Raw genomic sequence first — 27,542 nt, 5'->3', positions numbered from 1 at the left:
CGCTGGCCGGCAGGAAAGTTCCTGGATCCGGGAAAGTTGCTGGCCGGAGTCCCGCTCTCCCCCTGCCGGCCGCTGCCTGTTGGGTGACCTTGGGCCTGTGAGACCCATCTCCGAGCCTCAGTTTCCTCAGCTACAGGGACAGGTCCGAGATTCCTTGGACCATGAACTTCCAGGAGGCGTGGATTTCCAGGACGGGGGCTGGTGGTCCATCCTTGGTCCATCTGTGTGTTTTGGAGTGAGGAGCTGCCCCTCCCCGCCCCCAGGCTAGGGGTTGAGCAAACAAGTGCGAGGAGGTGTTGGTGCTGCTGGAGAGCCTATCCTGGGTCTGTTAATGATTCATCCCCGGCCTGTCTGCGCGGGATTCCGGGCCTGGGGGCAGGCACTTTTCCGCCTTTACCTACCCGGGTTGCAAATACTGAGGTTGAAGCCGGGTCCTGGCGGCAGGAGTCTAGGGCTGCACCGTGGAGCTGGGGGAAGAGCTGGCCGCCACACTCCGGCGTCCCCCAGAGCGCCCAGCCCCTCACTGCTGCGAGGCACAGGTCAGAGCAGTATTGAAGGAGTCAGAGAAGTTGAGACTTGCTGAGGACTGGGGTGCTTGGGGTCCATGGGCCAGTTATTGCCTGGGAAGATTTTGGGGTCTTGGATCCCACACTGGGGGTAGCAGCTCACTTGTCAGTCTTGAGGACATGGAGCTTCTCTTTTCCTACCCTACCATGAGGGTCTAGGCTGGAGGCACTCTCCTGGTTTGCCGTGATTCTTCTGCATATTCAGCCAGGCTGGGACATGTTCCTCATCTTTCTGAGAGACATGTCTTCCTGTCCCCATTTCCTTTCCTGGGTGGAGAGCTGATGATGTGGGGTCCTGGGGTGGCAGGGCTGATGGGCCTACAAGAGCGGGTGTGGGCTAGGTGTGGGAGGAGCTGCTGGCATGCCCTTCTGGCAGCAGCACCCACTACATGCTTGCCCTGGGCAAGGAAGGAGCCCCGTGGGAACTGGGTGGAGGCAGGGCAGCCCCAGGTTCTGCCAGGACAGTCATCCTTGGTTCCAGGAGGAGATCTGGAGCCTTTGGCTGTTATAGTTTGTGCTGAGCCAGGGTGTGAGGGCTGTGGGCTGCTAGGACCATCTCCTCAGGCCTGGACAGGGGATTGAGGTAAGGTCAGCACCACTAGGGCATCCTGAGCCGGAAAGGCCCCTGAGACAGCTGCTCTCCCTGTTGTCCTACAGATGGGGAGACTGAGGCACAGAGAGGGAAGGTACTTGTTCTCGGGGGATTGGATTCAGACCTTAGTCTCCCAGTACAGACCCTTGCTCTGCCTCACGTGTCTTCTGCCACCCCCACCCCTGGGTTGGGAGTGCTCTGGGCCTTGGGGTGCTGCCGTGCTCTACTGGCTGCCAACTTGGTGGGGTCCTTCTTGGTCCAGGGCTGCGCTTTTGTGGTCCCCTCCTGGCATCCATTGTTCTAGGAGTTCCCATCGCCCTTTTCTGGTGGACCTGGAAAACTCCCTCCCCCACCTCTCAGGATCCCACAGCCAATTGGGGCAGCCAGAACCAGAGGCCCGGTGCGCACCCTGGGAGGCTTTCCGGAGGGGTGAGCGACAGTGTTGGAGTCGCACTTGGAGAGCAAGGTGTAGGGCTGGGGTGATAGGGATCATTCTCCAGCAAAGACACTGGGCAAGCTTCTCTCTCTCTGGGCCCTCAGGGCCCCCAAATAAGGGGCTGAAGGGTGGTCTCCCTTCAAGGAAGGGGGTGGGGCTGGGCCCTCTGCCCCCCTGACTCTACTGTCTTGCTGCCCTGATTCCTTCCACTTCTAAGTAAGGAGGGAGGTACTGGCCTGGAGTGCCAGGGCCCTGTCTCAGACCCTCATCTCTACTGTGCATCCCAGAAATCAGGGATTTGGTACTTTTATTTGAGTGAGAACCCCAGTTTTGTACCATTGTGCCCCCCTCTATTCCTGCTGAAGTGGTTGGTGCAGCTTTAAGGGTTGCTGCAAATTAAGTTACCATTTAGGACTGGAGAGTGGCAGAGCTGCAGGGGGCTTTAGATGTCAAGGTAGAGAAACTGGGGTCTTAGAAGGAATGTGGTCTCTCCTGTCTCCGCTAGGGCCATTCCTTCTGCCTCTTCCCCTCCATGATGACATACCTGGGGCTGGGGTTTTCCCTGAAGTAAAGGTCTGCCTCATGCCGAGCCCTCTCCGAGAGACTAAATCCCAGTAGTGAACCAGCCGGCCACTCAAGAATCCTGAGTCTTCCCCCCAGGGCCCCAGGAGCAGAGAAGGAGAGTAATGGGTAGTCAAGTGCGCAGGTCTGGGTTCTGCCGGTCTGGCTCACTTCCCTGGGCTGGGTGGCAGTGGTGAGGGTTCTAAAGGGGTTGGAGACTGTTCCCAAGCTGCTAGCAGTTGGAATGGGCTGCAGGGTACAGGGCTCTGCCACCCTGCCATCTTGGTGCTCCGACTCCAGCTTGCTTGTTGTCACCCTCTCTGGTGCGTCAGGGGCTGCAGATGCTGTGTCCTCCAGCAGGAGGGCCCTGCCCATGCCGCCTTTCCTTCTCTGCTCAGCCTCCCAGGGACAGTGTCTGGGATGCCCTGGCAAGGGTGGGGCAGGGTCCTGCTTCCAGCCCAGAGCTGGCCCGGGACACGGAAGCATCTGCTGTTGCCGCTGTAGCCAAGGCTCAGCCATGACCCGTGTTTGTGTGAGGGAACTGCTGGCGGTGGCCAGTACACGTGGGTTTTTAGTCCTCGAGGGGCTGAGTGTCAGAGGGCTGAGGACCTGCACATCCCAGCTCTGTCCTGTGAGCCACAGGCACTCCTGAGGTGGCTAGGGCAGGAGCCATGCTCGCCTTGGGAAGGCTCTGAAGTAGAGGCCTGCCCACGGTTTTGCTCCTTGACAGTCGAGCACTGAGGACTCGAGCCCAAACCCTGGCTACTCAGTTGCTCCTAGGTGTATTAGGGGAGTGATGATAAGGCTGGCTGGGACGGAGTTCACCAAGGACAAGGGTGTGGGGACGTCTGGGAAGGGAAGAGACTGTCCTCAGAGTGGGAGGGGATGGTTGGGACCCTGACCGGTGGGCCCCTGGCTGCTGCCTTTCCAGGGGGTTTCCCAGGGCACCAGACAGTAGGGATTGTGGACGCAGACTGCCATTCAGACACACATGCATTGGGCCTGTATCCATTAGCCACTGGGGGCTCCTTGGGACAAGCAAACAGAATACCCCAGAAATAATCTTGGCCCAAGTGTGAGATGGTTCTGGGTATGAAGGGAACTAGTGTTTCCAGAGTGACTACTGTGTGTGAAGCTCTATGCTTGGGGCTGTGTGTGTGTGTGTGTGTGTGTGTGTGTGTGTGTGTTGGGGCTGAGGGACAGGGGGAGAGGAAAAGGCCTGTCAGATTTCCACTCCTGGCTTCCAGAAACGTAAGCATCACCACGGGAGCCATCTAGCTCTGTGTTATCATAGGGCACAGGTCTGCCTCTGCTGCTTCCTGATTGTGTCCCTAGCGAGTTGAGTAACTGCTCTGCACCTCAGTTTCCCTATCTGTTAGGGGGAAGTAATCGGAGCGTCTCATAAGGCTAGAAGGGATGACTGAAGTACGCAGAAGAGCCTGCTCCCGACAGAGCCTGTCATCATTGCTGTTACTGTGAACCTGTCACTCCTGTCTCCTCGCCAGTCCCAGTTGCCAGGTCCTGCCTTCCCACAGAGTCAGGGTTTGGGGGTACCAAGAGCATATCCAGCGCTCCCCAGAGCATCTGGCGAAGCCAAGGAAGAGACCCGCAAAGCCGTCAGATGGCTGGGGCGGTCCTCCAGACCTGTGCCCACCTGTGGCCGAGGCCCAGAGACTCCATTTCTGAGAGCCCACCCAGCCCGGGTGGGTCTGGTGCCCACAGGACCCGAGGACACAATGAGGGCCATTCTAAGAGCCAGGCAGGGCCTGTGGGACAGCCGTGTTGGCTCCCGTGTGCAACACCCATGGTGTTGTTCTGAGCAGGCCTGGCTGGCAGGCTGCTGCCTCGGGAGTGTTGGCATCGGGCTGGGGGTTCTCTTCTCCCCCTCCTTCTGGGGTGAGTGAGCCCCCTTCCTGGCTGCTCCCAGGGAGGCTAGGATACTGTCTTCTGCAAGGGGACTTCTGCCGAAGCCACCCATTGAGGGCCAGGCTCCATGCTTGGGTACCTGAGGGGTCCATGCTGGACACAGCCCCCACCCCCATCCTGGGCACCTGCATCAGAGGGCATGAAGAAGGCAGTAACAAGACGTTTTGGTCAGGATTTTGAGTTGGGGGCAACGGGGAGTACGTGCCCAAGGAGGGGCTTGGGAATGTGCCTGGAGGAGTGATCATGTTCTGGAGAAGCAGGGCACGGTGGAAGGTTTCCTGAGGCAGGAATGAGGTTGGCCAGAGCCGTGGGGTAAGTCAGGCAGCGCTCTCTGTGGTCCCTTGGACACAGACGGCTGGCAGCATCTGCCCAGACCATGATGGCACACTGACGGTGCGCTCCTCTAGAGGTCACAGCTGTGCCCCCTTATGAGGTGGGGGGAAGCACCTAATTGGCTCAGGCTCTGGGGGGCTGGCCCTTCGTGCATGTTGGGGCGAGACAGCAGGTCCTGGGGAATGTGTCCAGAGCAGAAAAGCGCAGGTGCTCTATGGAGGCTTTGCCCTGGTTGGGCTTACCTGCCACAGGGCGCCACCATTTGATGACATTTACTGAGCTCTCATGCACTGTCCCAGAGCCTCCTCCAGTGTGACTGGCTCCGGCCTGCCTGCCGCTCCAGGGCCACAACCTTGTCTCCCTCCAGCCTCTTCCTCCGCGGCGGCCTCGGCTCATGCCCATCCTCTGCCTGTGTGCTCTTCCCTAGCTGGTGTCGTGGTGCCTGGTTTCCATTCTTCAGGAGTCATCTGAAATGTCACCTCCTTGGTTGGGGAGGTCATCTCTGACCACCCTGTGTGCAGTGGTCCTGTCCCACATTATTTTAGGTGCCGCAGTTTTCCCCCCTGCCCTAACAAATTGTTTGCTCTTTGCTCCCCTGGAACGTAAGCCCCATGCAGACAGGGGTCTGGACAAGCTAGGCCCGCACTGTCTTGCAGAACCTGGCCCAGCACCTGGCAGAGAGCAGGAGCCGGGCAAATCTTTCGTGGAACAAAAGAACAATCCTATGAAGCCAGGACTGTTGCCTTAGCACAGGGGATCTGGATATTCAAAGAGGCTCGGGGACTTGCCCCGAGTCCCCCAGCAGTGGAGGGAGACCCAGGTCTGGTTTTAGCTGCTGCTGAGCGACTCAGAAGGAAGGAGGAGCAAGGAGGAATGCATCTCAGGAACAGCTGGGGAGGCTTGGAGGCCCAAAGCTGGGATGCTCGGCCAGCTGGAGTACTTGGGCACCAGCAGTGCCCAGGATTCGGGCGCTGGGCGGTGGAGAGGCTGCCTCTGGGGCTCTGGGTGGGGGCACCAGCTGATGCAGATGGGGGAGCTCCTGGTGCCAGGCACTCTGTGCCACATGCCCAGCCCGAGAGGTGCTTCCCAGCCTGGCTCCAGCCGCCCCAGACTATACAGTTGCAGCCGTTGTTGGCCTTGACTGCTCAGTGAGCACATGCCAAGGGGGTGGGGGCTGGCCACCCTGGGTGCGGGAGGCCCCAGTAGCTCTCCTGGGCCTGGGCAGACCCTCCCCCGCCTTCCTTCTTCCCCAGCCGACCTTGCCCTCTGTAGAGCCTACCAGCTTTCTTGAGCACCCGGCACTGGCTGGCAGGGCCTGGCCGAGGCCCCTCTGCCAGCCTTCCCTGGGCTGTCCTCCTGAGAGGTGAGGGGCCTCTGAGGGGCAGTCCCCTCTGTCTGCAACCCGCCCCCTCTGACTGGGCTGGAGGGGAATTTTCCTGTGACTCACTCTGCTGGCACTTCCTGTGGTCACCAGGGCAGGGGCTGGGGGGACCCAGTGGGGTGGCTCTGTGTTCTGGGGTCACAGGGGGAGGGTAGGCCGGGTGTCCCGCCTCCTGACGGGATGTGATTCCCTGAGGCAGGCTGCAGACCATATTTGGGAAACTTGCTTTTCTTGCAGGCAGCCTGGGGATGGGGCCCATGGGCCCCCATGGGCTGCAGGACAGCTCCTGCCCCTGCCTGCTCCTCCTGGGGCTATGACCTCTGGACCTGCTTCAGCCTCCTCTGTCCCATCCTGCCTTGAAGCCTAGGAGGTAGTCCACTGTTCTTTTTCAGGATGTGTATTTTTTCAAACCCCAGGCCAAGAAATGCTCATTAAATACAAACTGAGAAATTCTGAAAAACAGGAAGAGAAAGCATCCCCCATTGTCCCAAACATTCACACTGTTGTTCTTACCCTTTCACCATTTTTTTTTTTAAGTTCAAGTTATGTTTGATGCAGGATGAAAGCTCCGGTGGAATATAAGCATCGTAGTTGTGACGTAGGCAGGGTTGTGGCAGCCAGCAGTTCCGAGGGCTCGCGGTGGTACGGGGTGAACCTGCCTTCTGTGCTCTCTGGGAGCTGCCCGCCTGGGCTGGCTTCTCTCCGCCCACCTGGCCCCTGTTGCTTCCCAACTTCCCAGTGTCTGACTCTTTCTGGGTCTGGAGGCTCTGATTGGCTCTGGAGAAATGGACCCCCTCATTCCTCTGCTCCCTGGGGACCACAGCAGGTACCTCCTTCGCTCCTGCCCTCTCCTGCGGACCCTCTCTGATATCTGTGGGTCCAGCCTGATCCTGGCAGCTGCTCGAGGGAAGCAGCAGGCAGAGACTGAGGACTGAGAACACAGGGGCCAGCGAGGTTCTGGGCCTGCTGGCTTGGTGTCTGCCAGTGCTTGGGTCCTCCTGCCTCTAGCCCAGTCTCCCCCAAGGCCCTCCCCAGGTCGCACACAGGGTGCTTAGCAGCATGGCCTCTCCATGCCAGGGCCACGTGGAGCTCATGTCCCTCTCCGGGAGGGTTTGCTGAGTAATAGAGCCCCTTAGCAGTGCCTGCTTCTTGGGTGGCTGGGAGAATTACCAGGACAATGATGGGGTAGAACGTGGGGCTGGGGGAGGCTACTGCTCCTCTTGGGCAGTCCACTGTCCGCGTGAGACCCCTTTCTTGTTTTGCTGTATTTTCCTCGTTGATTCCTGCTGCCTCCCTTTTCCAGAAGCACCCCTGCTACTGTCATGTGTGTAGAGTTTGTCTTTGGATGTCTGGAAAATACATAGAATTGTTTCGTGACATTTATAATGTTTACATGAAGGGTTCTGGGTAGGAGACGTCCTGCCTGTTATTCTAACTGAGGAGGGTGTGGCCGGCCTTCCTCACCAGATACCTGGACACCTGCTGGGGCACGGAGCAGGGCCGCACAGCGTCCTCACGTGCTGGCTGGAACCCTGAGCAGGGCCGCACAGCGTCCTCACGTGCTGGCTGGAACCCTGAGCAGCCTTCCTAGTGCTCTTGGCCAGTCCTTCTCCCCTCCAGACTGTTCTCCCCTCACACTATTCGTGTTGGGTTGGTTTTCTGTTAGTGTCTCGTCTTTGCTCTGCTGATTTGTAGAATGCTCCAGATTGTAGATTCATCCCTGTCACTTGGTGACCCGTTACTCTGTCCTCTTTGTGGTGCCCCCTCTCCAGTGGCAGCCCTTCCACTTCGGTGCGGTTGAGTTTATCTCTGTCCTTGTGTTAGCCTTATGTTTTGTGCTTTTGCAGTCTTTGTTTTTAGACTTGTATTTCATAAATTTTTCCCACTTTGAGATCACAAAGATATTCTCCCCAGTTTTTTCTTTTGTTGGAGCTAGAGTTTATCTTTCACACTTGGGTCTTTAGTTGTCCTGTGTATATAATGTGAGGTGAGCGTGCGAAGTGATTTTTCTTCCTACGGTGAGGGAGTTCCCTCACACCACCGGGGAAGCCGCGCTGGCCTTCCCCACTGCCCTGGGGGGCTGCCGTGATGTCGCCCTCGGGGCTCCTGCCGCAGGGCTGTCCGCCAGCCCTGTCCCGGGGCACTGGTCCTGGGCGCGCTCGCCAGTCCACAGTCCTAGATCATCCTCGAAGCCCGAAAAGAGCATGCCCCTTTGCACTTCATTGAACTGACCTGCTTACTCGTGGACCTCTATTTCTGCATTTGTTCTGGAAGGATTCTTTTTCTTTGGTCAAATTCCTTTAAATGAACAAACTGCTGGCATTTTTGTTAATAATGGTAACTTATTAAGTAAGCTTGGGCAGATTGGCCTTTTATATAGTGCTTCGTCATCCCGCCGCGACCTTGGTGTGCTCTCTTTTATTCGGGTTCTTCCCTGAGCCTTTTGGCAGAACGTACACATTTTTTGCTCTGAGGTCTCCTGCTGTCTTTGCTCGATTAATTCCTGGGTAACCAGTAGCTTCTTGTTGTTGCGTGGGCTTCTCTGTGTTTCTTTCTCATCAGTTGCTGGTTCTGGTTTGTTGGAGTTGTTCCGTAGACGATCACGCGGTCTGCAGATGGTGGCCACTTTGTCCCTGCAGGCCCCCCCACGCGCTCGTTTTTTCCTCTCGGTTGGCAGGGCCGCAGGGCCGTTGAGTCGGAGCAGGGAGGGTGTGCATCCTATGTTCTTCCAGAACGTGCTGGACATCCTCGTCATTATTGCTGTCCTCCCCAGTGTTGGTCTGGGTTGTAGTGTGACTTTGGCGTGGTTTCCAAGAGGATGTTGAGTGCCATCCCTGGAGTGTAGGTGGTGGCTGCAGTCGGGAGGATTTTGAGGAACTGTCTAGGCTTATTTGAAAAATGCCAGGATCAGCTGGGCCTCTCTGCCGGAAGGAGTAGGGGCAGAGGCCCCAGGATGTCCTCAGACCTTTCCTTTCTCAGGGCCAGGATGAGTTGCCTTGGGTGGCAGCTGGGCAGCCCGCCAAGCCCCTGACACCCATCCTCATGCCCACCTGTGTCCTCTCTCCCCAGAACGTGCTGGCCAAAGCCCTCTATGACAACGTGGCCGAGTCTCCGGATGAGCTCTCCTTCCGCAAGGGCGACATCATGACTGTGCTGGAGCGGGACACACAGGGCCTGGATGGCTGGTGGCTCTGCTCACTGCATGGGCGCCAAGGCATTGTGCCCGGGAACCGCCTTAAGATCCTGGTGGGCATGCACGACAAGAAGCCAGCAGGACCTGGACCCGGCCCACCCACCACCTCGGCCCAGCCCCAGCCTGGCCTGCACGCCCCGGCTGCCCAGTACACGCCCATGCTTCCTGCCACATACCAGCCCCAGCCTGATAGCGTCTACCTAGTGCCCACCCCCAGCAAGACTCAGCAAGGCCTCTACCAAGCCCCTGGGCCCAGCCCACAGTTCCAGTCTCCCCCAGCGAAGCAGACATCTACATTCTCGAAGCAGATGCCCCATCACCCTTTTTCCAGCCCAGCCCCAGACCTTTACCAGGTGCCCCCAGGGCCTGGCAGCCCCGCCCAGGACATTTACCAGGTGCCACCTGCTGCTGGAATAGGGCATGACATCTACCAGGTGCCCCCATCTATGGACGCACGCAGCTGGGAGGGGACGAAGACACCGGCAAAGGTAAGGCTGCCCTGGCATGACCGGGCAATCCATCCCCTGGGAGTTTTTCCCAGGCGCTGGTTTCTGGACCCAGCCGGGCACCCTTGGGGTCTCCAGGGCTCCAGCAGCAGCCACATGTTTGTTCTGGGCCAAGCGGGAGGTGTTTGGGGTGGTGTTATCCAGCTACTGAAGATGGACAGACAGCCCACAGAGCAGATATCCAGGCTGGCCTTGGACCCTGAGGTGGCCTTCAGCAGACAAACCCCAGTGGGAGGGTGTCCCCAGCAAAGGATGCAGTCTCTGTCAAAGGCCTGGAAGTCTGGAGGGGGTGGGCAGGCAGGACTTGGCAACTGATGCCTAGGCAGCAGGCTGGGGACCAACCCCATCGGGGGACCTGGCGCTCCCGAAGGACCAGACGCCTGCTGAAGGTGGAGGGATTTGAGTAGAAGTGACTTGCCCCGTCCATGTTCTAGTGAAGTCATTCTGCCCATGGAGTGCAGGGTGGGGGGCAAGGCACCCAGGAGAGGGAGGGGTCATTGGGGGCAGCGCTAGAAGGAGGGAGCTCAGTATAGCAGTTAGGTAAGAATGGCCGAAAATCCACAGGAGTAGATGGAATAAGAGACTTCTCTTTCTCACGTATCATGGTTTGTGTATGAGCAGTGTAGGGATGGAGTATCAGGGGCCATACCTCAGTCTGTCTTTTGAACTCCACCACCCTTAACACGGGGCTTGCATCTCCTGGGTCGGGGCGGCTGCTGCGTGAGCTCCAGCCAGCACGTCAGCGCCCCGGCTAGCAGGGAGAGGAGGAGCACAGAGGGGAGAGGCCGGCCACCTCGTGCCCAGGGGCTCCCGTGAGTCCCGTATGTGTCAGCTCCTTGGATGGCCACAGAGCACATCTTCTGGCCATTCCTGGCTCTGCAGACACCCAGCCCTTCTCTCCTGGGGCATGTGAGTGGGCCGGCGGAGTGACCTGTTTGTGACGCCTAGACCGTGGGGAGGATGCTGCCTGTGGGATTGCCAGAGGAGCGCTTCTCAGAGGTCACCATGTGTGTGGGCTGTTGCCAGGGGATGCTGGGCTGGGGGACAGGGGCCCGAGGGCGGCACCCTCAGCTCCCCACAGGCCTGCCTGTGTGTCATACCCCCAAGTTCATCTGCCTGTGGGATGGAGGCAAACTGAAAAGGGAGACCCTGTCTGGGCCAAGTCGAGAGCAGCCTCTTTTCACCTTTGGCCTGTGTTTCAATGCCCAAGTCCCTTGAAGATTCGGGCAGTGGAGTTTCCGGAAGCCTGGAAGCAGAGGGGGTGTCCCACAAACTTTTGAGGACAGAGTTGCCACACCCGGCTCTCCCTGTCTCCTGCATGGCTGTTCTTCCATTACGCTTGCCCAGGAGGACCTTGAGAAACCCAGCCCATGCCAGCAAGGAGGGCCCTCAAAGCCAGCTCAGCCCCAGCTGCCCAGCTCACCCCTCTGCAGAGGGGAGACCACAGCAGGCAGCATGCCCCAGAAGCCCTGGTGGGAGCGGCCCATGGGAGAAGCTGCTGAGCTCGCGATCAGTTCCCTGCGACCCAGGCCAGGCCTTGTGCTTGTGTTGTGCCTCCTCTAGAGCTGCCCGTGTCTAGAGAGACAGTGGCTGAGTGGGCAACCCCCCATGGCCCTGAGCCTCTGTCCCCAGGGTCTGTCCAGCGCTGAGGAGGGGTCCTTCCCTGTTCCAGCTGGGCGGTAGTCAGCAGGCGCTAATGTCGCCCCACCCCTGCCCACGGGTGCGGCTTGGCCCTGGCCAGAGGTCAGGCTGGCTGAGGCTGAGGCACCATGGACACTGGCCACCAGGGTCACAAGCTCCTGCTTCCTGCCCAACCTGCTCCTTCAGCTGCCAGGCCAGAGCCCAGCCGGTGCCAGAAGCACGCCAAGCTGGACTGGAGCCCGGATGGGCCTCTCCCAAGGTGGCTTTAGGGAGAGCAGCAGAGCCCTGCCGGGGAAGCACCTGCCCTTGGGGAGGTGGCAGGGAGCAGTGCCTGGCTGGTGAGCCTCGGGACGAGTCATGGTCCATCCCCCCGCCCCGTACGCTCAGTCACACGCACACACAGAAGCGGCGCTTTGCACACAGCCCGGGGAGGCATGTCCTTTCCCCTTCCTGCTTCCCTCCCTGAATCTTAACCGACAGGCTTGTCCTGGTGCCCTTGTCCTTCCAAGCCCATGGGCCAGGAAGCCGCAGCGAGACCCACATGCTGGGCTTTGGACTTGAGCCCACATTTTGGCTGTGGGTTCTGTGTCCCTCCCAGGTGAGGGACTGGCTCTCAGGTGACATCTGAGCTCAACTGGCTGGGCCCCATGCTAGGGCTGCTCAGAGTCTGTGTCCTTGAGGACCCTGGCCTGGCGGGTGGCCCTGTGTCCTGGGGCTGAGTTGCCCTCCCCTGAGAAGCCTCTTTGCTCCTGGCCTGGGCAGCCTCGGGAGCACCTGCTTTTATGTTGTGATTATGAAAGCAGTGCTCATTTGTCATAGAAAACACAACGTGTGAAAAATCCTGGAGACGGGCACCTGGGTGGCTCAGTTGCTTAAGCATCTGCCTTTGGCTCAGGTCATGATCCTGGGGTCCTGGGATAGAGCCCCACTATGGGCTCCCTGCTCAGCAAGGAGTCTGTTTCTCCCTCTCCCCTCCCCTCTGCTTGCTATCTAGTTCTTTCTCTCTCTCAAATCAATAAATAAAGTCTTAAAAAAAAAAATGAAAAGAAAAAGCCTGGAGAGGAAGTGATCTCCAGGAACTTGGGCACATTTTATCTGTCGCGTATTCTTCTGTCTTGCACAGATTTGTATGCAGACTTTTGCATTTTGAGACTAAGTCCCACGGATGTCAAAAGCATTTTCTTGGGTCCCTAAGGTGATTGTGATGGGTGCCCCAGATTTTGTTGTGTCGCCCCCTACCCTTGGGGCGGGCTCCAGGTGGTCTCTGATTGCACGGGTCTGGATTACAAACAGTGAGGTAGTAAACGTCTCGAGACAGGCTTCTTTGCCCACGTTTCAAGTTGCGCTTTCGTAAACCGTGTGCTCCCCCCCAGAAGTCTGGGAAACAGAGGCTCTTAGTTTGGGGGAGAGGTCAGGTAGAACGAGGAGGGACCCTGCCGGGACTGTGGGTGGGGTGGGAGACCCTGCTATCCAGGAAGCCAGAGGCGAGTGGTGAGGCCACTGGCCAGGAGGGAAAGGGTCAGATGCCAGGAGCCTGCATGGCTGGGGAGAGGTCAGGGCTGCACCACAGCCTTAGCACCCTCTGGGCTGGGGCGGGGCTGCAGGACGCTGGTGGCAGAAGCAGGTGGGGCCCCCAGAGAGGGAGGTGTTTTTGTGAGGGAGTGCCTCTGGGTCAGGGCCGCAGCTGTGCTAAGGAGACAGCTGTGGTGCTGGGTCAGGCGCCTGGGCAGACACAGCTGAGCTCAGTCCTGTTCCTCCTGGGAGCCTAGGCCCTGGGAAGGGGACCCGTGTCCTGTATGCCCCTCACTCTGAGTGAGATGTCAGATTGCCACCTCCTTGGTCCCACAGCACTCCAGCGGTGCTCCAGAGACAGAAGCCAAGGCTTCTCGATGGCCGTGGGGCATGCCAGAGAAGGAACCAGTCTGGGTCCCATGGGGTGACGTCCATTTTGCAGAAGGGGGAGACCAGTAGCTGAACTGCCTGGAGGGTGACTGCAGGCCCAGGCAGAATGCGGCAGGGGGTGGCCTTTCCCAGTGGGGTCTCTGGGCTCACCCCTGCTGGGGCCCGGCCCTGCCTGGGTCTGTTGTGTGTCTCTGTGTGGTATTGTGTGTTCTCTGCACGGTTGACATGCGTATGTGTAGGAGCATGTGGGTCTTGGGTCAGGGGTTCTGTGTCTCCTCCCAGGCTCTGGCTATGTCACCCACCCCCCGGGGCCTTGGGGGCCTGCTAAGGGGGCTCAGGTGCAGAGCAGGGCAGCCTGTGATTAGTGGGCTCAGCAGCTCTCTGGAGAGTAGGTTTCCCTGACAAGCGTTTCCTCACTGGTGGCGGCCCTACAGTTTCTTTCTACTGGGGAGCGTTTGCTGGCCAGTGCAGCGGCTTCCTGTCACCGTCTCAGCTGCAGGAGTGGCAGGCTGCCGATGGCCTGGGCCTGGGCTCCGGCCCTAGAGCCCTTCCGCCTCTGCTCCCTGCTCAGTCTGTCTTCGGGAGGCGCTGTGGGGGCTCGCAGTGAGCGGGTCCCCACCCCTCTTCGTGGGGCAGGCTCCCCACCTGCCTTCTGGAGTGCGCAGGGCCTGGAGGCGCCTCGGGTCTCGCCTCAAAGCCCTGCCAACCTGCCACGTCCCGCCAGCCCCCGCCTGCCCCGCCTGTCCTGTTGGCAGTTTCTAGCATCTAAAAATAGCTCTGGAGGAGACTCAAGTCTGGGGCTCAAGGAGGGAGATAAGTCTGGGGAGGGCCGCCAGCTCCACTCCCAGACACGCTGGGGGTGGGGGGTGCTGGGCGGGGAATACCCCATGGAGGAGGCCCCGTGTCTGCTGTGCTGCCTGGGAGGTGGGCAGAGGAGACAGCGGCAGAGGCTGGAGCACCCAGCGCCTGCAGATACACAGGACGTACCGGTGTGCAGAGCCGGCTGTCAGTGCCCCGGGGACGGCGCAGGCCGGGATGCAGGGTCCGAGGCAGGGTCCGAGGCACATCAAGCCTGAGGGCCGGCCCTGCTGCCCTGGGGATGTTTGTGGGGAGGGCCTGAGTCAACTCTGTTCCAGACATCCCCTTTGACTAGGGAACAAAAGGCCTTTCTGTCCCAGAGCGCTGATCAGGGAGCCTTATGGGGGAGGCGTGCCCCGAGCTGGGTTAGATCCTGCCAGCCCCTCCCGCTGGGCCTCGCTCGGGGCCACGGAAAGAAGAGGCTGATGTGAAGGGCTCTCAGCAGCTTGCTATCCTGCACGCCAGGCCAGGGAAGGGCACCAGAGAGGGCAATGTATTGGTCCCTTCTCTGGGCCGGTGTCCCCTGACTAAGGTCTTATCCCTTTTGGGTTAGTGGTGGTCTCGGCGGCCCTGTGGGTGTGGTACACTGGGGAGTGCGGGGTCTTGGCTCTAGTTTTGGCCACTCCCTCACACCCACACCCAACTTTCCAGCATAGCGCAAGAACTGGCCCTGAGTGGGAGTCTTTGGTGGCCCTGCCTTCGGGAGTCTCCCCAGGATGTGCTCAGTGGAGGAGGAGGGCAGAGGCACCACCTTCTGGAGGCCCCAGGCCCCAACTGTTGAGACCTCCTGCAGGCCACCTCTAGGTGGGCACAGCCTGGCACTGTCATCTCTGTCCCAAAGGCGGGAGGTGGCTGCTGGCTCTTGCGGTTGGGGCAGCCCCCTGTTGGGCAGCCTTTCTGAGGAGGGTACAGCTAGGAGGGACAAGGCAGGGCCATCCCACTCGAGGGCAGACCCTCTTCGTCCCATGGGACCCTCCTCTGGGACTTTCCAGGTCATCCAGCTGTAGACCACTGCCATTTCCTGGCCAGAACCAGACGGCTCCAAACAAACCCTGGGGTAGAACGTGCTCCCCAGACACGTATCCCATTGAGGAAAGGGGGAAGAACACAGAGGGATGAGAATACCCTTGCCTCTCACTGGCCTCCAAGCCCACCCTTGGGGACCAACCCCCTTGTATAGAATCTCCCTGGGGACCTCAGGGTGGGTCCTGGAAGTTGGTTTCCAGGCTGGTGGTGACAGGTTGGTGACAGTTGGCCTTCTGCCTCCAGGTGGTGGTTCCCACCCGCGTGGGCCAAGGCTATGTGTTCGAGGCCTCCCAGCCGGAGCAGGATGAGTACGACATCCCACGCCACCTGCTAGCCCCGGGGCCCCAGGACATCTACGACGTGCCCCCTGTTCGGGGGCTGCTTCCCAGCCAGTATGGCCAAGAGGTAGGTACTGGGTCTAGGAGTTGGGGGGACCTTGGCCCAACCCCGCTCAGGGAGCTGAGCTTCCTCTGCCCCGACCAGGGCTGTCCTGGGGTCAGTGCTGTGGGGTTTCTGCTCTTCCCATCCCCTCCGGTGGCCCTGGCACCTGTGTCACTGCATCTCTTCTGCCTCAGGTCTATGACACGCCACCCATGGCTGTCAAGGGTCCTAATGGCCGGGATCCATCACTGGATGTGTATGACGTGCCCCCCAGTGTGGAGAAGGGCCTGCCGTTGTCCAACCACCACGCGGTGAGCAGCTGGGGGATGCTGGGGCCTGATGGAGATACAGGGTTGGGGTGTGATGGGGTGTGTGTGGCGGGTGGGGACCCACGTCTGCATCCTGGGGGCAGCAAGAGAGACCTGACCACAGGCGCCAGCTCTGCCCCGACTCACTCTGTTACAGAAGGGGAAACCGAGTGCTCCTCTGAGCCTCAGCTTTCTTGTCTATATAAGGGCCCCTCGTGGGCCTTTAGCAGGTTCTTGAGAGGATCACACAGGATATTAGCAAGGCAACCACAGACTCTATCTTTCAAATCAGGACGCGTGTAAGAGTGAAAGGGGACTAGTAATTATCAGGGGGCATCAGGCACAAACCAGGACAGTCCTGGGTGAACCAGGGTGTTTTCACCCTAAATCTAACACACAAATCAGCCAAGTTCCTGCCACCGGGTAGGGAATACACAAGGGGTGATGGGGGTGGGGACAGCAGCGGCGATGGTGGGGTGGCTGTGGTATGACAGCTGTCCTCTCACCAAGTGTTTGTAGTTACACAGTGAATGAACTCATGTAATCCTCACCACAAATCTGAGAGAGTTCTCCTGTCTTAGAGCTGAGCAGACAGGCACAGAGAGGTTGAGTCATCTGCCTTAAGTCACACAGCTAATAAGCAGTGGAGCCAGGATTTTGAACTCAGGGCTGGCTCCAGAGTTGGGCTCTTAACTGTAACCTGTGTGGATAAGAACTGGGACAAATGTGTGTGGCTGTCCTGTGTCTTTGTGACCAGGTCCTGCCCGGAAGCTTTGCGCGGGTGGGTGCATAGGCAGCCTTGACCGTTCCCTCTGCCCCCCAGGTGTATGATGTTCCTCCGTCAGTGAGCAAGGACGTGCCTGATGGCCCGCTGCTGCGTGAGGAGACCTATGACGTGCCCCCCGCCTTTGCCAAGGCCAAGCCCTTTGACCCGACCCGCCACCCGCTGGTCCTTGCTGCGCCCCCTCCGGACTCCCTTCCAGCCGAGGATGTGTATGACGTGCCTCCCCCTGCGCCTGACCTCTATGATGTGCCCCCTGGCTTGAGACGGCCCGGCCCTGGCACCCTCTATGATGTGCCCCGCGAGCGGGTTCTTCCTCCTGAGGCGGCCGACGGCAGTGTGGCCGACGACAACGTGTATGCAGTGCCACCCCCCACAGAGCGAGAGGCCCCGACCGAGGCCAAGCGGCTGTCGGCCTCCAGTACAGGCAGCACGCGCAGCAGCCAGTCGGCCTCGTCCCTGGAGGCCGCGGTGCCAGGCCGCGAGCCCCTGGAGCTGGAGGTGGCGGTGGAGGCCCTGGCACGGCTGCAGCAGGGCGTGAGTGCCACCGTAGCCCAGCTCCTGGACCTGGCGGGCAGCGCCGGCGGGGGTGGGGGCTGGCGTGGCGCTGTCGAGCCTCAGGAACCCCTGGTGCAGGACTTGCGGGCCGCCGTGGCAGCTGTCCAGGGCGCCGTCCACGAGCTGCTGGAGTTCGCCCGTGGCGCCATCGGCAACGCCGCGCACACTTCTGACCGCACTCTGCATGCTAAGCTTAGCCGGCAGCTGCAGAAGATGGAGGATGTGTACCAGACGCTGGTGGCCCATGGTCAGGCCCTCGACGGTGGCCGGGGAGGCCCAGGGGCCACTCCTGAAGACCTGGACCGCCTGGTGGCCTGCTCACGGGCTGTGCCCGAGGACGCCAAGCAGCTGGCCTCCTTCTTACATGGCAATGCCTCGCTGCTCTTCAGACGGACCAAGGTCCCTGTGCCGGGGCTGGAGGGGGGCAGCCCCCTGCACCCCAACCCCATCGACAAGGCCAGCAGCATCCAGTCCCGGCCCCTGCCCTCACCCCCTAAGTTCACCTCCCAGGACTCCCCAGACGGGCAGTACGAGAACAGTGAGGGGGGCTGGATGGAGGATTACGACTATGTCCACCTACAGGTAAGTGGGTGCCTTGTCCCGGCTCCCCAGCAGAACTCCCGGGGAAGCCTGCTGGCCTTCCCAGGTCTCTAATTTTGCTACCGCATGTGCTGGGGACCTTGATCCCCTCCACACTGAGCCGTCTTATGGTCAAAAGAGAATTTGGGCCCCAGTAGGCTGCAGTGAGGCCCTGTGCCCACTCTCTGACCTTCCAGGCAGGATGCACCCCCTGCCCAAACTCCTTCCTCTACCCCCCTCACTCAGGCCTTCGGGCTGATGTGGCCGTGTCATCAGGGGTCTTACAGTGCCAGCCAGGGGTGGCTCCTGAGCCTCACCTGCAGGGACTGGGCTGCTCCCGTGACCAGGGCAGAAGCAGCTTTCTCCTGTGTGGGCAAAGGGATTTTGAAGTATAAGCAAAGACAAAGATTGTTCCAGGCATGGGGAAGGGAATAAAACCAGCAGATGGGGAGGTGGGGTGCCTCTGAGTGCAGAGACCCGGGTGCCAGCCGAGGGCCCCAGTAAGGAGCATTCCAGGTTGAGAGTCAGCAGGTGCCAAGGCCCAGTGGTCAGGGATGGGTGAACAGGCCCTGTATGCCAAGGGGAAGGGTTTGAATGTGATTCTGTTGTGGGAACTGGAGCAGAGAGGATGGCCTGGCCACCTGGAGTGTGCCCAGCCCTTCCCTGGGCTGGCAGTTGGTGAAAGGGGCCTTGGAAGCTGTCGCCTCCCGGAAGCTGTCCCGGCTGTGGGCCTGGTGCCTGCAGTGCGAGCCTGGGCTTGGCCTGCAGTGCCACCTGGTGGCTGCCTGTGAGGCCCTGAGCTCCCCCAGGCCAACGGAGGCTCCTGGCTCAGCCCAGTCCTTGTGCCTTGCCTCCAGGGGAAGGAAGAGTTTGAGAAGACCCAGAAGGAGCTGCTGGAAAAGGGCAACATCATGCGGCAGGGGAAGGGCCAGCTGGAGCTGCAGCAGGTGAGATGCCCCGGTTCGCCGGCTCTCTGGGTGTGGGCCACTGGTGTGCCGGTGAGCCCAGCCACCCCTCCAGAGCCGGGCCTCCCACAGCCCTCCCTGCTCAACCGCAGGCCTGTGTCCATGTGTTTCTTGGATTTCTCTGTGAGTTACTATCAGAGTGATCATGGTAGACATTTTGGGGAACCCATAGAGAAAAGTGTAAGAAGGCAGGAAACAAGGCCCTGTAGGTAGTGGGGGTGCCCTGCTCCTGCCTCCGGAGTGGTCTCTCTCCATGTGTTTGAGATGGTACTTTGTATGTAGTTACGTCTGCTTTTATCTCCAGATGGTTCTATGGCATTAAACATTCCTCCTAAATTGTTTTTAAAGGCCACATGACATCTCTTATTGTTGAATGTTTACACTGTACCCAGTTTCCCGATTATAATGGTACTGCTGTGCTTATCTGCAGATGTAGAATTTTCTTCATACTTTGGATCATTTCCTGAGGGTTGGAAAGGGATTTTTTTTTTTTTTTAAAGAAATGAGGTAGTTTTATTCTGATTATGGAAGTAATAAAAAAATTAAAATACAGACTAGCACAAAATCAGCACAGAAATATCACCTGTCAGGTTTCCGCCTCCCCCCACCCTCCCAGGGAAGGGGGAAGGAGGGCAGAGGTGAGGAGAGCTTTCTGGCTCTTCCATGACACTCACAGAGTAAGGTAGGGGTCATAGTTGTGTCCATGTCAGGGTCACTGTGAGAATGAAGTGAGTAAAGAATGTGTAATACTGAGGAGGTGTCTGGCCCCAGACCATGCTCAGTAAAGGGGTAAAGGTTAGTAACGAGAGGTGTCTCCATCCATCCGTCCCGTCTGTAACGTGGGGAATCCCCACTGATTTAAGAAATGGACATGTGCTTTATCCTCTTTATCTTCTCTGTCCCCTGTTGGTGGGGCATTTTCAGTTATTCCCAGAATTACTTCTGTAAACACTGCTGAACTGAATATAAATCTCTCCACATAACTGCTTGATCACTTAGATAAATTCCTGGAAGCTGGAAGAAGAGATAGGAACATACACGAAATCTCTGTCAAGATCTAGCATTCTTCACCGGGGACATGAGGCGCCAGCACAAGCGTGTTGGTTGCTTCGTTTCCACACGAGTGAAAAATCTGGAACACGCCCCCTCCCCCGGCTCCAGGTGTCTACTGTTAGAATACTGGTTGAATAAATGAAATATAAACATTAATACAGTAGAATATTAGGTAGGTATTAAGAATTGTCAGAGAATGGAAACGACCCCCAGAGTTCAGACTAAAGGTACACGTGCTCTCCCCCTGGATAAGAGAGCCCAATGGTGAGTCTCCCCAGGTTGCTGCCTAGGGAGGAAAGTCTAGGCGTTTCAGGGGTTAGGAGGGGGCAGTTCCATGTTGGGTTTGCTAATTAAATGAAGGCGTAGAATCTTGGGTACAGCAGAACTTCTCTGTCCCTGAGCTTGGGCATAGCTGGGCACAGCCCCTCGGGCCCCTGGTGGGAAGCAGCTCTGGGGAAGGACACATCAGTCCACACGCGTGAGTCCCGAGGCAGGGGCTGCCCGTAGTGACTCCCCTCTCCCCCTGAGCTTACAGACTGGCTGATGAGAAGCACGTGACCCATCGTTAGGGGCTGGGGTAGCTGTAAAACAGTTGCCCCTTGAATAACACGGGTTTGAACTGCATGGATCCACTTATACCTGTTTGTTTGTTTGTTTGTTTTTCCCCAATAAATATATTGGAAAACTATTTTGGAGATGAAGACAGTTGGAAAAAACTTGCAGGTGAACCACGTAGCCTAGAACTACTGAAAAAATTATGTATTGTAAGAAAGCACTTAGTACATGTAATGGGTTTTACAAATACCATGACCTTTCTTCTTCTTTTTTATTTTTTTTTAAGGTTTTATTTTAAGTAATCTCTTATACCCAGTATGGGACTCAGACTCACAGCTCCAAGATAAAGAGTCACACGCTCTACCACTGAAGCCAGCCACGCATGCCCCGCTACGTTTCTTTTGTTGAAAGTTTTTAGTATGGGGAATGGACTACCGTTATAAAACGAAAGAAGGCAGTTCCCTGGGTACCATTCAGCCACCCTCCACCCCTCTTAGCACAACTGCTAATCCTGTTATCTGGCACCTTTGCCCCACAGATCATTCTGGAGATGTTATATCATTTCATCTGCAAATACTTCTAGTGTTTGGTTCTGAGAGATAATTGACCAGGATTGTGTTCCATCAGAGATTACTTCTGGGTACCTAGGATGCCAGCTGATAGTGGTCTTGTTTTCTGCTTGGTGTATTTGAAAAAAAAAAAAAATTAAGAATTAATTAATTAATTGAGAGAACGAGTTGGGGGAGGGGCAGAGAGACAGAGAGAATCCCAGGGCAACTCCATGCTGAGCTCAGAGCTCTAGTTGGGGCTCAACCCCACGACCCTGAGATCATGGCCTGAGCTGAAATCAAGAGTCGGATGCTTAACTGAGCCACCCAGGCACCCCTGTTTGAATCTTTTTGCAACGTATATGTTAAAGACAAAATGTGTTGTTGGTTTTTTTTAATTCATTTTGAAGTATGCATAGGTTCATAGGAAGTTGCAGAGAGAGTAGGAAACAGTCCCGTGTACCCTTCACCCAGTTTCCCACAGTGATTGCATCCTAAGCAAGCAGAGACTGGCGTCCCGAACCACGTGGCTGCTCATTTGTTCTACGTTTCTACCATTTTGTGATTTCAAAAAATGTTATAGAAATGGAATGCTACCTTCTGAGATTGGCGCAGCAGAAATTACCGGCCGCGGAGGCCGCGTGCTCTGCCTGTGGCCTGGGGATGGCTTGTGTCCCACGCAGCCGCTGGGAGCCATCCCTTCCTCTCCCTTTGTGCAGTGTGGCTGCGGTTTTCACTCTGCTTTCCTTCTGCCGTAGCTGAAGCAGTTCGAGCGCCTGGAGCAGGAGGTGTCCCGGCCCATAGACCACGACCTGGCCAACTGGACGCCGGCGCAGCCGCTGGCCCCGGGGCGGACGGGCGGCCTGGGGCCCTCGGACCGGCAGCTGCTGCTCTTCTACCTGGAGCAGTGCGAGGCCAACCTGACCACCCTGACCAACGCGGTGGATGCCTTCTTCACCGCCGTGGCCACCAACCAGCCACCCAAGATCTTCGTGGCACACAGCAAGTTCGTCATCCTCAGCGCCCACAAGCTGGTGTTCATTGGGGACACGCTGTCGCGGCAGGCCAAGGCGGCCGACGTGCGCAGCCAGGTGACCCACTACAGCAACCTGCTGTGTGACCTCCTGCGTGGCATCGTGGCCACCACCAAGGCCGCTGCCCTGCAGTACCCGTCGCCCGCCGCTGCCCAGGACATGGTGGACAGGGTCAAGGAGCTGGGCCACAGCACCCAGCAGTTCCGCCGGGTCCTGGGCCAGCTGGCAGCTGCCTGAGAGCAGGTGACCGGAGGGATGGCGGTCAGGGGAGGAGGGCGCCTGCCCCGAGAGAGTCGCCATGTTGCGGGCATGGGGACAGGCACCCCAGCTCTGCCCGGGCCTGGTGCCCCAGACTGTCCAGGGATTTGTACATAATTTATGATGGGGCAGGATCTGGGACAGTGCCTCCTCAGAGGAGCTGGGCCCCCGGGAGCCAAGGCTGAGAAGTGGGCTGGTGGTCTTCCCTGTGTACACTGAGGGGCTGGGGCCCCGAGCCCGCTCAACCCCCATGACCTCAGAGGACCCCTTGAGCTGATCCTAGCCCCGTAGGGGTGCCATGTTCCTCACCCCCCCACAGCGCAAGCGCCACTGTACCAGGAGAAAAACTCTAAAACACTATTTTTCATTATTGATTTTCCAATCATTTGACTAATAGTCTACATTTAAATAAAATTTTAAAAATGAAAAGCCTCTGGTGTGAGAGGTGTGAGAGCCAGGAGGGCTCATGGATGTGGGCAGGATGTTCACTCAAAAGCCATGGGGTAGGAGCCACGGATTGAGGGGATTTGTGGTGAGGCTGTGGGCGGCTTCTCGGGAGGGTGAAGAAAAAGTGGATCCCTTCAGGAGAAAACCGAGGCCCTGGGACACGGGGCCAAGCCAGGGACCTGAGGCCAGGGATCTTCTGCAAGGTGGGGGCAGGTCTGCCAATGGCCCCAAGACCTTGGGAGCCAAGGCTGCTGGGAGAAGATGAGCGGTCCTCAAACAGCAGGGCCCGAACACCATGGCTGGGACGGGTGCAGCCCGCAGCGAGGTCGGCGGCAAGCCAGCACGGACCGAAGCAGCCCCAGCTCCAAGCGCACTGGGCTCTCCTGGGGCCTACGTTCAAGGCAGAGAACCTGCTGACGGCACCACACAGACTTGTTTTTGCAGACCTCACCCAGAACTTTGCTCTGAGAAGCTCATACTTTCAGCTTGTGGAACTTCTTCCAGAGCGTCTTTTTGAATTACACAGAGACTTGGCCTTCAAGTTGGGGTTTGGGGACCCAGAGGCCCTTGCCCTGAGTCAGTGTGTGTCCTCCTCAGACTCTGGGGTATGTCCAGCACCCCAGGGGAGGCAAGAGCCCTGGGATTCAGGAAGTGCTGCTCCTGGCTGTGACTGTTCTGCATGTGAACTTGGGCCTCGGTCTCCCTACCTCTGTGAAGAAAGGGCAGGACCTGTCAGCCTGCTCGGCTCTGAGCTCCACAGCAGGGACCCCAGTGAAGGCAGCCATCCTCCCAACCTTCAGCACCCTGTCCAGGACATAGAAGTAAATAGGCATGTGGTTGCTGGCAGGAGTTTATTTGGGTTTTGCAAAAGTGAGGGGTGGGGCAGCGGTTCAGTTGGCCTCCAGAACCTCGAGAAGCCAGGGAATGAACTTGGTGATGCGGGCATACACCCCTGGTGAGAATGGGTTGCACTGGCTGCTGCCCCAGGACACAATGCCCACCAGGGTCCAGGCTCCATCCTTCTGGCAGACCAGGGGGCCACCAGAGTCGCCCTGCAGGAGGAGAAAGGACTTGTTTCTAAGCCTGAAGCGGGGTGCCGGGGCCCCCGTGTGCTCTGACCTGCCCCAGCCCGGGTTCTGTGCAGAGCAATGACAAGGGTTGGCACAGTGACTGAGCAGGAGACCCTTCGATGCAGGGCCTGGGGCAGGTGGCCGACCCTCTGCCCCGGCCAGTGTCTACAATGGGCCGGAAACCTTGGGCTCTCGGGGTCTGGGGTGAGGACGCCATGGCCCCCGGGAGCCCCCCCAGCACGCCCCAGCCAGAGCGAGCCCTTGGTCGGAGGCACCGGCTCGTGCGGGTCCGGGCCTTGGCTGGGGCAGCTGGCGTGAGCGAGGTCCTGGCAGAAAGGAGCCACCCTCCCGGCCTGAGCAGGGGCAGGGTGAGGTCGGTGAGGGCGGGCAGGGGTGGCAGAGCAGGGTCATACCATGCAGGAGGAGACACCGTTGGCACCCGCACAGACCATCACGTCGGTGATCTTGCTGCCCCAGAACTGCTTGCACTCGGCGTTGGACAGGAGGGGCAGGGCCGCCTGCTGCAGCTTGTCGGGGGTCTTGTGGGCTGGAGGGACACAGCAGACCGGGAGGGGTCAGGGACCCTTCCCCCCGCAGAAGCGCTTAGGACATGGGAGGAGGGGCCGCCGCGGAGGTAGCAGCTGGGGAAGGAGAGACCAGGCCGGACCCCGGGGCCCTGAACCACACCTGGATGTCAGACTCCCAGCCCGGACCCCATGGCCTGCTGACCACGCCACTGGCCTCAAGTCTGGAGAGAAAATCCGGCCTGGAAATGGGGCAACGTGACCCGGGTGCAAGCGAGTGAGGCGGCCGCTTACTGGTGCTTTCGTGTTTCTCGGCTGGTTAGTCTTCAAATATAGAGTGCTTACGCTCATCTCTATTCATGTTTGGTAGGTTTTATCATTAAAAGGGTTTTAAATAAAGAAATAGAAAGATTTATGGCTTGCAATTTATGTTTTTGGGATTTAGACCAAAACCAGAATGAGTCTCCCTTTGAAAAGGCCCTGCAAGGACACTCACAGTTGTACTGGGTCCTGCCCCAGCCCGTGGTGGCGCAGATGGAGCCCGCGGGGAAGCTGGCGTTGCCGCTGGGCAGGCACACGGGGGACACGGTAGTGGAGAGCAGGGCAGGTGTGGCCAGCTTCAGCAGGGCGATGTCGTTGGTGTCTGCAGCCCTGTCCCACAGCGGGTGTTCGAAAACCTGGGGAGACGTGGTGGGGGCTGGGCAGCGCTCAGAGGGAGGACTCGGGGGGCTGAAGTGGGGGGGACAGAGGCCTGGAGACAAGAGGGCTCAGGGTCGTTGAGAAAGCACAGATGGAGCCGCACAGACAAAATCTCTGGAAACTGGCATTTGACACATTGGTGATACTTAGTTTTTATATTTTTGTGCTTTTCTACAATGAGCAAAACTTTATCATCAGAAAAAACCTTCCGTATTTGTAAAGGAGCTTTATTCCTTGGGCAAGAAGGCTCTGGACTCAAGTGCAGCGGGTGAGGCCCGAGCAGGTCGGCCAGGGTCGTCTGTCCACACACCCTGCCCACCTTGCTGCTCTCTCGTCCCCGGCACCGGGGAGCGGGGGCAGCCCTGCTGCGGCCACGCCAGCCCACCCGCCTCAGCCTGCCCGCCTGGGGGTACCTCCTCGATCCTCAGCACCTGGACAGCCTCGTCATCAGAGCCATGATCAGACACCCCGGCCACCACACGGTGGCCCTTCCTGGAGAGACAGGAGGTAGCAGAGCGTGCTCAGGCTCCGGCCACCTCCGAGGGGCGCCCAGGAACCATGCCAGTGAGGGGAGCCCTGGCTGAGCCGCTCACTCCCGCAGTGACCTTGGGGCCTGGTTCCCCATCTGTACGGTGAAGGCACAGGACTAGAGCCGCTCTCCTGACCACGGCTCTCCTGACCACGCCGGGCTCTGAGGCGGTGGGGGGCGCAAGGGTGGGGATTTTCTCCTGCTCTGCCTGTAGCTAGAGGGAGGGAGCAGCCTCTTCCCCACCTGCCTTCTGCCTCACACCCTTCCTGCCAGGTGCAGTGCCCAGGGGTGTGGTTGGAGAGGGAGTGAGGGTTGTTCCCTGACACCCAGGGGGCCCCTACTGCCCAAGCCCGGGCCTCACCTGACCCTGCAGTGGGCAGCAGTGACCACCCAGTGCTGGCTGATGAGCGAGCCCCCGCAGAAGTGGAGGCCGGAGCCAGTCTGGAGAGAGAGGTGAGGCATAGTCAGCCCCCCTCTCCTGCCTGGCCCCTCCCGGTCTCACCCACCCCTCCTCAGCTTCCCCCTCACCTGCAGGGACACCTGCCAGGGCCAGGAGCTGGGGACAGCGTCCTCTCCATTGATGATCCGGGACAGGCCACTCAGCTTGGGGTGGATGGCAGGGACCCCGCAGCCTGGGGGCCAGGGCCAGGGTAGCTGGTCAGTGGATGGGGCCCCGAGGGGCCAAGGGGGAAGACCCGGCACTTCCAGGCCTCTGTGGCCACCTAGCACCCAGAGCTTTGGCCACTGCAGGGCATTCAGCCCCTCCTAACCCAGCCGCCAGCTGCCCCAGTGCCCTTGTGGAGGCTGGAGGCTGGGGGCACCTGGAATTGGGGCCCAGAGCTAGAAGACTGGGCCCAGAGACTCCCTATGTAGCCAGCTCCTTAACCCACTGTGTGCCCCGAGAAGAGCCTCCATCCCGCTCAGAACCCAGGGTCCTGAGTCGTGGGGCCGGGATGTCCTGCCTGAGGCCCCGGTGCTCTCCGAGCCCCCGAGTCTGCAGTAGCAGCAGGTCAGGGTCAGAGGGGGGCCAGGGGTGGGAGAGGCTTGGTCTGGGGGTGCGGGGGCCAGGGGTGGGAGAGGCTTGGTCTGGGGGTGCGGGGGCCAGGGGTGGGAGAGGCTTGGTCTGGGGGTGCGGGGGCCAGGGGTGGGAGAGGCTTGGTCTGGGGGTGCGGGGGCCAGGGGTGGGAGAGGCTTGGTCTGGGGGTGCGGGGGCCAGGGGTGGGAGAGGCTTGGTCTGGGGGTGCGGGGGCTGGGGGTGGGAGAGGCTTGGTCTGGGGGTGCGGGGGCCAGGGGTGGGAGAGGCTTGGTCTGGGGCTGCCAGGCCTGCCTGAACCTTGAGCTTACCGGAGCTGCTGCCAAAGAGGAGAAAGCCAAGGACAACCCAGAGAAAGGCCATGGCGTGTGGCTCAGGAGGTGGGATGGGGTCTGCCCGAAGGACCCCCGTTATATTCCCCCAGCCCACCAATTACAGCCTGCCTCGCCATCCCTTCCTTATCTTGAGTCCTTGGGCTGGGAAGCACCTGCCTCCTGTGCAGTCCTGGGAAAGACGCAAACCTGGGGGGCTGCTCCTGGGAAGGTTCCTTGGAACCACAGGTGTGTGCGGCCAGCAGCTGGCTCATCCCCCCCGCTGCCCGCTCCCTGTCCACTCCCTGGGGTGGGGCCCTGAGCACCCTGAGCAGGGCATGGATGCCCGGGACCCTGCTGCCTCCCGGGGTGGGAGCATGGAGTCAGGGGTGGGGGCCGAGGTCCCACTTCATCTCTTGGGAGCAAGATGCCATTTGTCCCAGTGAAGCCACAAGCTCAGGAGCAGAATGAGGTCTCAGGGGCCCCAACACAGGAAAGCACATCATCAGTGTGTCTTTTGTTGGTTTATTGAGGCTTTGTGGGAGCAGGTCAGCAGGGGCGGACGGCAGGGTAGGGCTGGGGACTCAGTTGGCTTCCAGGATCTGCCGTACCCAGGGGATGAGCTCGGTGACACGGGCGTACACACCAGGACTGGACGTGGAGCAGGTGCTGCTGCCCCAGGACACGATGCCCACCAGGGTCCAGGCCCCGTCCTTCTGGCAGACCAGGGGGCCACCAGAGTCGCCCTGCAGGGAGAGAGAGGGGGGCTTGGATCTGCAGCCTGGTGGCCTGGCAGCCCACACCCAGCACGCGCATATTGGAGGGATTATGAAAGAAGCTTCAGCATCTCCTTGTGTGGTTTGTGTCCCTGAGAGGCCGGGCCGTCACTTGGGGCCCTATGATAGAGGCCTAATACAGCAGGTTTGATTGACAGGAAGGAAGCACGAGTGGTGCTGGCCCGGCCGTGGAGCCCGAGCCCTTCTGGAGC

General features: G+C 59.2%; 3 protein-coding genes across 6 annotated transcripts in view; 1 reads left to right on the top strand and 2 right to left on the bottom strand.

The window, feature by feature from the left end:
- Positions 1-23,266, top strand: part of BCAR1 (BCAR1 scaffold protein, Cas family member) — a 36,676-nt gene extending 13,410 nt beyond the window's left edge. For 2 of the 3 annotated variants that reach the window (XM_040633597.1, XM_040633596.1), the window contains exons 2-7: positions 8,865-9,476; positions 15,165-15,326; positions 15,497-15,613; positions 16,434-17,531; positions 18,386-18,475; positions 21,408-23,125. In XM_040633597.1, the coding sequence (XP_040489531.1) occupies positions 8,865-9,476; positions 15,165-15,326; positions 15,497-15,613; positions 16,434-17,531; positions 18,386-18,475; positions 21,408-21,920 (2,592 nt within the window). In that variant the 3' untranslated portion in view covers positions 21,921-23,125. Of the gene's footprint in view, positions 1-8,864; positions 9,477-15,164; positions 15,327-15,496; positions 15,614-16,433; positions 17,532-18,385; positions 18,476-21,407 lie in introns of all 3 variants that reach the window. The other variant, XM_040633598.1, reaches the window with a different exon arrangement.
- Positions 23,223-26,606, bottom strand: LOC103662114 (chymotrypsinogen B-like). The gene is made up of 7 exons (XM_008689765.2): positions 26,544-26,606; positions 25,739-25,975; positions 25,572-25,651; positions 25,095-25,173; positions 24,479-24,659; positions 23,872-24,005; positions 23,223-23,440 (listed from the first exon to the last, which is right to left on the bottom strand). Exons 1-7 carry the CDS (start codon positions 26,604-26,606, stop codon positions 23,279-23,281), a joined length of 936 nt encoding a protein of 311 aa, XP_008687987.2. The 3' UTR covers positions 23,223-23,278.
- A 457-nt stretch (positions 26,607-27,063) lies between these two features.
- CTRB1 (chymotrypsinogen B1) overlaps positions 27,064-27,542 on the bottom strand; it is a 3,309-nt gene continuing 2,830 nt past the window's right edge. For both annotated transcript variants that reach the window (XM_040633025.1, XM_040633026.1), the window contains one exon: positions 27,064-27,300. In XM_040633025.1, coding sequence (XP_040488959.1) covers positions 27,139-27,300 — 162 coding nt within the window. In that variant the 3' untranslated portion in view covers positions 27,064-27,138. The remainder of the gene's footprint in view (positions 27,301-27,542) is intronic.

Source organism: Ursus maritimus, unplaced genomic scaffold, assembly GCF_017311325.1.
Source record: "Ursus maritimus isolate PB19 unplaced genomic scaffold, ASM1731132v1 scaffold_19, whole genome shotgun sequence".
NCBI lineage: Eukaryota > Metazoa > Chordata > Mammalia > Carnivora > Ursidae > Ursus > Ursus maritimus.
The sequence above is the reverse complement of the archived record's forward strand: the minus strand, read 5'-3'. Positions and strand labels throughout refer to the sequence as shown.

Excerpts from the sequence above, each read along its gene's own strand:
- LOC103662114 (XM_008689765.2), bottom strand. The coding sequence starts at position 26,606 with ATGGCCTTTCTCTGGGTTGTCCTTGGCTTTCTCCTCTTTGGCAGCAGC. Across the intron at positions 24,006-24,478 it reads GGGCAGGACCCAGTACAACT|CCCACAAGACCCCCGACAAG; the intron begins GTGAGTGTCCTT and ends GTGTCCCTCCAG. Across the intron at positions 23,441-23,871 it reads ACGGTGTCTCCTCCTGCATG|GGCGACTCTGGTGGCCCCCT; the intron begins GTATGACCCTGC and ends CTCCTCCTGCAG.